Source organism: Polyodon spathula, chromosome 5, assembly GCF_017654505.1.
Source record: "Polyodon spathula isolate WHYD16114869_AA chromosome 5, ASM1765450v1, whole genome shotgun sequence".
NCBI lineage: Eukaryota > Metazoa > Chordata > Actinopteri > Acipenseriformes > Polyodontidae > Polyodon > Polyodon spathula.
In genome coordinates this window covers 58,534,068-58,545,163 of record NC_054538.1, presented here as the reverse complement: position 1 = coordinate 58,545,163, position 11,096 = coordinate 58,534,068, and the positions used below count along the sequence as shown (strand labels likewise).

General features: G+C 38.6%; 1 protein-coding gene across 1 annotated transcript; it reads left to right on the top strand.

The window, feature by feature from the left end:
* The first annotated feature begins 660 nt into the window (after positions 1-660).
* Positions 661-1,652, top strand: LOC121315231 (60S ribosomal protein L8-like). The gene is made up of 2 exons (XM_041249277.1): positions 661-1,087; positions 1,621-1,652. Exons 1-2 carry the CDS (start codon positions 676-678, stop codon positions 1,650-1,652), a joined length of 444 nt encoding a protein of 147 aa, XP_041105211.1. The 5' UTR covers positions 661-675.
* The last annotated feature ends 9,444 nt before the right edge of the window (positions 1,653-11,096 follow it).

Sequence of the window (11,096 nt, the reverse complement as noted above, 5' to 3'; positions counted from 1 at the left end):
ATTATTATTATTATTATTATTATTATTATTATTATTATTACACTATGTAACACAATTTTTGTTCCTGGGTAGTAAGTGTTATTTCCTAATTGCTTATGCCTCAAAAGTATAGAAAATGGCTATTATTCCCCACAAACTTTGCTTTTGTGACCAGGACAGTGATATTTCAAAATATCACTATTTCCAATGGGAAAACGGGCAAATGTGTGTCTTTTTGTTCACATAAAGTCAGAAAAAACAACATATGAATCCAAATTAACATGTATTTATACTAAAGTAATACAATGTATTTACAGTATTGTATTTACAGTATAATCGTAAATCTCGAAAAACTACTCACTTCTAAATCTTTTGTAGTCATTTTTGTATTACTTTAGTATAAATACATGTTAATTTGGATTCATATGTTGTTTTTTTCTGACTTTATGTGAACGAAAAGACACACATTTGCCCGTTTTCCCATTGGAAATAGTGATATTTTGAAATATCACTGTCCTGGTCACAAAAGCAAAGTTTGTGGGGAATAATAGCCATTTTCTATACTTTTGAGGCATAAGCAATTAGGAAATAACACTTACTACCCAGCAACCAAAAAAAAGTAAAAAATGTGTTACACAGTGTTATTATTATTATTAGTCACACTACTACTACTGCAGTGTTCTCCCAGTTGGCACCATGCCTGAAGGTACCATTATTTGCTTCCTGGAAGAGAAGTCTGGTGACCGTGGGAAACTGGCCCGTGCCTCTGGGAACTACGCTATCATCTCCCACAGCCCTGAAACTAAGAAATCCCGCGTGAAGCTGTCTTCCGTGTCCAACAAAGTAATCTCTGCTAACAGAGCCGTCATTGGTGTTGCTGCTGGTGGTGGTCGTATTGACAAACCAGTCCTGAAGGCGGGTCGAGCCTATCACAAATACAAGGCCAAGAAACTGCTGGTCCGTGGTGTGGCTATGAATCCTGTTGAACAGCCCTTCATTGGTAAACCCTCAACCATCAGGAGGGACACACCAGCTGGTTGTAAAGCCGGTCTCATTGGTGCACGTCGTACAGATAGACTGCGTGGAACAAAGTCCGTCAAGGACAGTAGTACAGTACTTTCTCAAAATAAAACTATGTAAACCCCCCCCCCCCCCCAAAAAAAAACTACTACTAATAATAATAATAATAATAATAATGATAATAATAATAAACTCAATGTAAAAGTAGGAATACATATATAACACAATATGGCTATTTAAACGAGTTAACCACAAATTATACACCCATGAGTTTGCTGAAATTAGCAAGCTGCTTAAAAAAAAAAAAAAAATGAATAAGATAACATTACGAGTGAGAGGATGGCTATTTAAATAACCATTAAATAGACCACATTTAAATGGTTTAATTAGTCCTTAGCAATTATTTAAAAATGTGTCCCGACTTTGAGCTTTGAAAATCTGGTCACCACAAGTAGCCAGGACATACAAAATTGTCCATAATCGATTTCAATAGCACCCACAATGTGCCTACTCATTAGCTGGGGTATGTAGATGTATTTCATTAACAATGTCCTTGGTATTTTCTTGCTCGGAGAGGAAAATTATGTTTGTAACCCTCACCACATGTAGTTTTTTAAACAGGAGATTCCTTGCCTTGCAACCTGATAGACTAAAAAAAAAAAACGTCAACATGGTTTTATTAATAAATTCATATTGAAAATTATTTGTTAATGAGTTAATATATATATTATGATAATATATTATAAATACATATATATATATATATATATATATATATATATATATATATATATATATATATATATATATATTTGAATACGTTGATAGTTAAATTATAAAATGTGACCATTTCTCCTACCTGGTTTGTCTTTTAAGGCAACTCATTATGGATGTGGTTGCTGGGCTGAAAATGCAGGGAACCTAAATCCTTATTCCACAGCTGTGAGTACTTCAGGTATTTGTTGCATCTTCTAAATTAGTAGTTCTTAAGAATATTACATCTTTGTATATTTTGACCATTAAGTACTGAAACAAACTTCCAGTAAAAAAAAAAAAAAACATTGTTGTTGCTGGTGTTTTTACGATATAATGGAAGATAACATGTCAAACATTTTTCGACATTTTGCTGGTGGTAAAGTGAGAGAGATTGCATTTTGAGTACATTTGCATGGCTTGCTGAGGGACATGGCATTATAAAGGGAAAATATGATTGGTTTATATTGGTGGACATTGACTCAGAAGGAATATCTGCTGGAATACTAGGGTGACATCTTTTTTTTTCTTATTGATTTACAAACAAGAACAACATTCTGAAGCAAAATGTAAATGTTTGATTGACTGATTTATTGATTTAAAAATGCCTGTACATCTTCATAACAAAACATTCACAATGGCAGATTGTTATAACAAAGTGTTCCCCCAAAGCACAGAAAACTTTCACCCACTGGTCTTTTAGACAAAGCAAGATTCACTGCTCTGTCTGGGTTGCTACAAATAGTAACTCAAGACTGACTGTCTAATCCCTACTGAACATGTTCATATAATGAAACTTGTCAAAGGAAAGAAAGCAGCTATGTCTGCTTAAAACCATCAAACATGTTTATTATGGGGGGGGGGGGTGGGGGTGGGGGTAGGGTGACCTTTCAAGTTTCGTGTCGAAGTACCACAGCTGCCCATGGTGTGCGGTATGTCACATCCACAGTGTAGGTTCTCCAGTCCAGGACCCCTAAGGCTTCAGTCGCAGTGTGTTCTTCACTGGGGATTCCCAAATTGGTTGAGCGTTTTATCGACCGTACCAGGCACTCCCAAGAGGTTTAGTGCGCTGGTCAAACCTTTGGGACGACCGGTCTCACGGGGAGTTGCTACGTCCCGACTGGCAAAACTGTGAACCTTTGAGTCTGGAAAGGACGCCAGCGACTCTGGTAGGGCGTTTTCTCTTGTCAGGGCTGACCTTTGTCCTCCAGAGGTCAGTAGCTTTCTGACATCCGCTCTTGAGTTCCTAGGTGCAAAAGAGGATGCTGGCTCAGTCTTGGGATCACAGGGCACCCACTGAACCATCAGTTCTCCTGAGCTGTGGAGAATTGATGGGGTGAGGGGGAAAAATGAATTCACTTCACATGCAAAACAACATAATACGTACGCTTTTAGCTGTTGGGCTCCAGTTTAAAGAAAATAAATGGCAAACATTTACAATGTTAATTTTTTTTGTTTGTTTTTCTTTTTTTTTAAAAATGTGCTCAGGAAGAATCCTTGTCTTAAAAGAAACGAAATGTTCTGAAATGCTTTTTTTTGCCTGTGTCGGTTGCGGTCCTTCAACAGGCAGTACTGTACAGCATGGAAGAGTACAAGCAATATTCGCCAGTTTTATTGTTTATGAATTATATGAAAAAATACCTTTCAAAATCATGTTTAACACAATGTGTGCATCATTCATATAGAACAAAAGTGACATCTACAAGAGACATATGTACTTTAATACCTTACTTTTTCAAAAGAACAGTGGATCAAAATGAAAAAGAATTTGTATTGAATATCATTAATGCCTTTTGGTTGTGAATTCATACTATTGAAACAAGTTTCATATGCCAGAGTATTATACAACTGTAGTATTCTCCATTTAAACATGCAGATCCAATACATTGTGGGATCGTTAAGTGACTAATTGTACATTTAATAATACATCACACCTCCACCTGTGCCACATTTGAGTACTAAAAAGGGGTGGCTGTGCTCAAAATCACAGAAACGGTATTGCTTCTATGCTTTCCACAATCTTGTAAAAAGGTGATGCCTGGAATTTTACTGTGATATTGTGTCCTGGAGTGATTGCTACAACCAGACGCCTTACAAAACAACCACTGTTTTTGTATACCATGCAGGTGAAAGAAAATTGCCTTTAATCTTGATTACATAATTTGTTTTTTATTTATGGCTGAGAAGTGTGATCGATATCCCCTGATTTTCCCCTTCCTCACCACTCACCCCCCAGCCCCCACCGATTAGCAGATTACAATCTGTCCCCAAACCTTTCTTCCAGAGGCACTTGCTTTCAAAGTGATTTATAACATTCGGTTTTACGACTGTGTCTGGTTTTAACCTTTCAGTGCACCAGTTCATTTTCCAGGAGCTTGTTACTGTTTAAACCATCTGGAGTGATGGATCCCCTTAGAAGAAGAAGAAGAAAAAAAAATCTAATTAAATAGTTTTGTCAGGACCTCTGCTGTATTTGCATGTGGCACACAGATCACAGAATCAGATTTTCATTGAGTCGCCCCTTATTTAAACATGAATTTCTTTCATGTTTCAGAATTGGAAACGTGTGTATCAGAACTGCGAGTATGAATGTGTGTTCTCTGCCACACCTGTTTTTAATTTCATGACTTAAAAGGAATCCCCATCAAAAGCAGCAGAAAAATAATCGTTCTGACATGCTGATCTGAGGCCTTGCCTCGCTGAGGCCACATTTGCCATCTTCGATTTCTTCAGTGCTAACTTTTGTTACAGCAGAAAACAAATTAATATGTGGGCATTTCTAATCAGTCCTGTGTTTTGTTATCCTTTTGGTGTGGTTCTTGTAAATTTTGTTTATTGGCTGGCAGTCGGATTTGTTATTTTTGTCACATTCTGCCCATCAAGGAGTTTTGACATGGTTTTACAATTATAAAAGGGTTTCAAGTTAAGCAAGTTGGCTGTCCTTTTGCCACAGTTACTCACCCCTTGTGCCAGAGTGCTATTGGGATAACTTTCAGTAAATAAACGATGGTTCTATAACCAGCCAGATTAACCCTTCTGTCAAAAGTGAATGAATTGACCAGTTCAAAAACATGGCATGTTATTGATGCTTCAAAGACTGGAATACTCATCTAATCCCTGCTAGATGTGAACAGCTTAAACTGATTGCTTTTTATTGCTTTGTATCAGGCGGGACCTCCATTTGTTAGTTTCTGATGATGCCTATGAGATAGGATCAGCGGTACCATATCCAATACGGTACCATACTTAATCTACTGCCTGTCAAAATGATCCCAACCAACTTTTATGCTAAGGGGTTCATGTTCACTCTATAACAGTTATTATATAGTTAGGTTTAAACATGATCTTTGTTAAAGGAGAGGTGCTGTGCTGTGCATTTTGATTAGGTATGTAACTTATAACAGATACCAACTACGTATTGGGAAGGCAGTGGCCAAGTTATTAATAGGCAATACTTTTCATAGAAAACCCAAACATTTCAATGGGTTATGTCGTGAATAAAAACTATTGAAATTCTGATTAAATTGTTGTTGTATTATTTTGAGTATTATTGAAGTTCCCAGAGTAGCACTAAAACAATTCATGATGTCAGTTCTAATTCCCACATGATTGAGGAGCTCTTATAGTGTGCTTATTTTGGTTACTAATGTTCTCTGTTTGTTGGCTCCCAAACTTACATGTACACGTAAAAGTAGTTTAGACCATATTCCATAACTTTTAGAAAGATGACTGATCACAGTATGTTCCTGCACCTTGTCATTCTTTCTCTAGATCCTGGACTGATCCTGGTAACGGCGAGTGTTTTGTTCTGTTTTTGCTTGTCGTTTGTTTACACAGATCTGTTCACATCACGGGGTCTGTTTTAATGACAGTGGCAGATCTTAATACTCCAGTCTTAAAATGTATAAACAAAAATTTTGACTTGCTTCATTTCACTGCATTTTTATTGAGTGTAACAAAATTAATAAGCAAGCCAAAGCATCCCTGGGGAGTTTAAAGAATGTTAATATTTAGATCTGTAACTGTTTAGATCACTACAGTGCGTTTTAAAATCAATTTTCATACCACTTTTTAGCACTTTCTACATTATCACTACCCACTCTTGTTGAAAATATGTATATTCTTTGCGTGTTTTTATTGGGATACGCATACATTTCAGACACAGCTTTATAGGCATAAAGTTGCTTCCTGTTACATGGTACCTAATTATTTCCTGTTCTATAGTTCAAACTCATGGCAATGGTTCTGCAGAAACATAATTTGACCAACAGCAAAGATAATCTGATGCAGCAGTTTATATTGCTGTATTTTAATGATTGTTTTTCCTGAAATAAAAAAAAAAAAAAAAAAAAAAAAAACTAAACGGTTTTCAGCACAGATGTGACCTAAGAGGGCCATGTTACTTATTCTGTGATTCCATAGGTCTGTTTTGATAGTGGGCATTGTACAAGAAAAATGTTGGCTTCGTGTGGTGCTTATTGTACAGTAGTTGTAGGTGGATGATTTGGCAGCAGGTCCACTATCAATAACATTTAATTGTCAACTATCTTCTATCTAAAAATGAACACACTATTTCTGATTATATAAACACAATCTGCATTTTTAAAGCAATGTTGATGCTGAAGTTGTAATAGAAACGCTTTCACTGTGTGACTTTTAGACTTTCCTGCAGAATACTTTCCAGTGTGTGAGTTTGGGAACACGTCTACTACAGATGTGCTGAACTAGTCACAACATGTGAGGGTCTCTGCATATGTAACAAAAGTTATTAGTTGAAGCGCTGGTTTTCTGAGCGTCACTGGGTTTTTGGTATTTTTGTGATCTCTCGTGCTTACCACAAACATCATTCTTGCTCCCACCGTTAAAATCAGTCCTGCATAGTTTACAGAAAGTATGCCTTTTTCCAACGTTGCTTAGGATTATTTGAGAGTATGTTGTTCCCCAAGATGCTTGACATCTGCATTCATATTTGCATTCAAATTTGCATTGATATATAATTTATTTAGCGGGTGTGCTTATCGCACCACACGTGAAGCAATACACTGAATGCATGCTTGCCAGTATGCAGTAACCACAGACTGTTTTTAACAAAATACGAGAAAAAATCTGTCCCAGGAGTAGAGTGTCCAAAAAAAAAAAAAGGGACAGTCCTGGCAAATAAGGGAGGGTTGACAGGTATGGACCTCTGACCTAATGTGGCTGCCATATTGAGGTCCTGTGACCTTTGAAGTTACACCTGCGTAGAGTCCACTTTGAGCTACTTTTTTAATGTTTGGTGAGCAGTATTCTTTGATTTTCTTATTTAAATTCCATTACCAATGCCATCCATTAAAACATAGCCCTGACACTGCTGCATGCATTAAGCTATGGCAGTGTTTCCCAACCTTTTTCAATGTAGGGTCCACCACTTCCCACAAGTTTTTTCACATCAGCATTTTAAAGCTAATTGTTATGTGTGCATGTATAACATAAGTACCTGTAGAAAGTAAAGTATTTATATAACGTACCTAACTTAATGAGATTCCTGATCTTGAATCTTCGCTACCAGGTCAGTAGCTATCATTTTGCGCATTGAAAGTTGCTGATGGCAAACTTCCAGTTTCTTTTGTTTTAAATACTACATTTTTGTTCACATTCTGAATGTAGACAAATGGAGTCTCAATTTTGCAGGATTAAGAGTTTTGTTTGACAAAACCTCCTGACAAATAATGCAGTGGGGCTTGAGTCGTCCTTGGATCCAGCAAATCATGTAACAAATGAATCTGTCCAAAACATTTCTAACACAATTTATTATTCGCCAACTTCGCTCGAAGTACATATAAAAAACACCGGAATACGAAGATGAGGTGGATGGGAAGCAATTTGAAAAAGGAAAAAAATGATTGGAGGATGTTACTTACCACTTTTGGTGGGCTGTGATGCATAAATTAAATGAGATTGGTAGCGCACAGTCGATAGGGTTTATAGCATTTTGGTTAAATGTACCAGCGTCAAGAACAGACTGTACACATTATTTCCAGAAGTAGTGTTAATAGAATTCACTTTTGACATATAATCTTGTGAGATATTAAACCTGGCTGAACAACCCATCAGTAGCATGAAGCTGAAATCGATCATTCACACTATGGTACAGTTCACAAGCTACAAGCCTCTTTTTGTTTCACATTAACTTCTGTTACTATATGCAACTAATTATTCAATTTTTAATTTTTTTTATTTAGTCATTCCAACCAAGTTAGGAATATTCAATGCGTGCGTTACTTTCTTGCGAAGCGAAAAGGCTGGGACAGTCTGATTATGTTTTTTTCACCCCTGAACAGTGAACACAAGCAGTAGAATGAGCACAGATTAGATTTACGTCAGTGCTAGATGTAGATTTTTTTTTTTTTTTTTTAAATAATGCTGACTAAAAAAAAGAAATCTGTAATTTGAACAACACAAATGCGCCTTCATAATATGTAACTTATTTAGTTAGTATTTGTTTCACATTAGAAAGCTGTTTCAGGTAATGGTGGCTTTGAAGGCGATGCTTGGTATAGCATCAAAGGGAGCTGTATTATATATTAATTTATAAACACAACTGTAATAAAGGAAAACAGATAAAGGGGAAAAATGCAGCCTATATTCATATTTTATAATTACACACCACGTGGTTAAAGCTGTTTGCTGTGCTGCTTTGTAATACGTATAGTAATAGCACAACGTGTGATTGTGTAGAAATGGGTTTTTGCAAGAACTGCGTAACCAAATTTTCAGAGTTGTTTGAGGACCACCTGGAGTTTACTTATGGACCACAAGTGGTCCACGGACCACAAGTTGGGAACCATTGATCTATGACTATATTAATGACACAGACCACTTGCTGTATTCTATGATTCTCTCAATAAAGTTCCATTACAGATGGTGGTGTCCAGTGAACGTGTTTCAGTGTCATTCTTTTAAATTCTGAACCTACTTTTGATACAGACCACTCACTTTCAGACCAGCTTCTTTACAGGCTTTATTTTATGATTCTCTCAATAAAGTTCTATTACAGGTGGTGTTCAATGGTAATTAACCTTTCCCCTGCAACATTGTTTTAACCTCTGGACATGTCAATGAAACTGATGCTTTTCAGGTGTCCATATTATTTACAAACCATTGGGTCTAATATGACATACCCCTTAGATCATGCTAAACGTGTTGCAAATTTCTACTTTAGAGAAGCATATTTTCTTAAAACAAATTATTAACTATCAGAATGCAGGTCTCCACTCCTTAGGGCCTGCTCTGTCAAAACTGAACAATGAAAAGCTGACACCATCCTGAAGGAATCAAAGAGGACAAAGTATTTAGATCTAAGACAGTGCATTGAAATGTTACAGCTGATGCCTGGTGCCCATTACTGAGGCCCCACTAGGTTAAAAGAAAAGTAAGAAAACACTTAGGATGTGAACATTGTTATTTATATATTTTTAGTTTTCAAGCATTGACAGTTTTTATTCATTTTCATGAAAAAATATCTTTACACTGGAACGAAAGCTTTGGAAAGCCTGGCCCATTGTTTTGAATTATGAACTGAGGTTTATTTGATGGATACTGGTTGACAAGAATAAACTCTGTCTTGCACTTTTCCTAGAAATGCTGTGGTGTTGAAACTTTAGGTTACTTACCGTAACTCTGGTTCTCTGAAAAAGAAGACGACCACCAAAACATTACCTATGTGCTATGCCTGCCTATTGTTAGGTATTTTCTGAGCTCTCTGTACCAGAACTGCCAATAGGCCCTTTCCTTGGATGATGCCCTCTGTCCCACCTACCGAGGGATTAAAACCGTCATTCCACGGAAGCCATTTCTCTTTTTGCATCGAATCCGTGAGGGCGACCGATGCAACCTTGCGGTTGGTGGTTGTCTTCTCTTTCAGGGAACCAGGGTTATGGTAATTAGCCTAATATTCCCTTTCAATTTGAAGATGACCACCAAAACATTACGCATGGGAAATGTATACCAGAGCCGTTGCGAGATGCGTCAGAACCGCCTTAACCATAGGTTAGTAGTACGAGCGTGTAACCTCAAGGACACTCAGAAGGGTCTACCACATTGAAGCGGTAGAACTTGGTGAATGTTGTAGTGTAGCCCAACTAGCTGCCGTACATATATCAGACAGTGAGGCCCCTCTCAAGAGGGCCAAAGATGTAGCCAACCCTCTAGTAGAGTGCGCAGCTACTCTCCCAGGTGGGGGTAAGCCAGCACTGCCATACGCTGTAGAGACTGTGTCTGCAATCCAATGCGACAATTGCTGCTTCTAGAGGGGCAGTCCTAGGGTTTTGTATACTGTGACAGACAAAGCCCTGGTCAGTATGATGCAGAGCTCGTTCTAGCCATGTAACACCTCAATGCCCGCACCGGGCAGAGGAAATTCAAACTCTGAAGCAAACAGAGGTGGATGATAAGATTCCAATTTCACAGACTGATTCATGTGGAAGGCTGTAATCAACTTGGGGAGGAAAGCAGGGTTTGTGCACAGTGACACCCTGCTGCCTCATCCCAAATACACATACAGGAGCTGGGCACTGACAGTGCCTGCAGCTCACTGACCTGCTTAGTGGAGGTGATAGCCAAGAAGAAGACTGTCTTCATAGACAGATGTTTCAACTCTATGGAGTGTATAGGCTCAAACGGGGCCTTAGTGAGAGCCTCCAGTACAATATCAAGGCTCCATCCTAACTGAGGAGATCCAAGCGAAGCGGGATCTCCTAGGGCTGGCCTTGTAAGAGCTGGCATAGGGTTGAGAACCAGATTCTCCTGGGCCCCTGAGGGGCACTAGGAGAACTGTCACTTTCTCTAAATGGACCTTCTCCAAGAAGGCTGGGAGCAATGGTACTGGTGGGAACATGTAAAGGAACGTCCTGGGCCACTCGTGAGCTAGGGCATCGATGCTGAGTGGACCACCTAAGCGGTGGAGGGAATACCACAGGGGGCAATGCGTCATCCTGCCAAGGTGAGTAGATCGACCTGCGCCTTCCCAAACCATTGCCAAATGCGCTCCACCACCTGCGGGTGGAGTCGCCACTCTTATGGATGCGCACGCTCCTTCAACAGGAAGTATGCTGCCCAGTTGGCCACTCCGGGAAGATGCATCACCCATAGGGACAAAAGGCTCTGTTGTGCCCAAGTTAGGAGTCAGATGTCGATGCGATGTAACCCTGGAGGCTGTCCTGGTGGTTGACATATGCCACCACTGATGTGTTGTCCATTCGGACCAGCACATGTTTTCCAATGCCTGAAGAAAGTGCTGGACATCCAGGAATACAGCCTGCCGCTCCAACATATTTATGTGCAGGACTATCCAACGGCCTGACCAG

Bases quoted from the DNA above. Each gene is read 5' to 3' on its own strand.
- LOC121315231 (XM_041249277.1), top strand. From the start codon at position 676: ATGCCTGAAGGTACCATTATTTGCTTCCTGGAAGAGAAGTCTGGTGAC. The intron at 1,088-1,620 runs GTACAGTACTTT...TTTTTTAAACAG, and splicing joins AAAGTCCGTCAAGGACAGTA to GAGATTCCTTGCCTTGCAAC.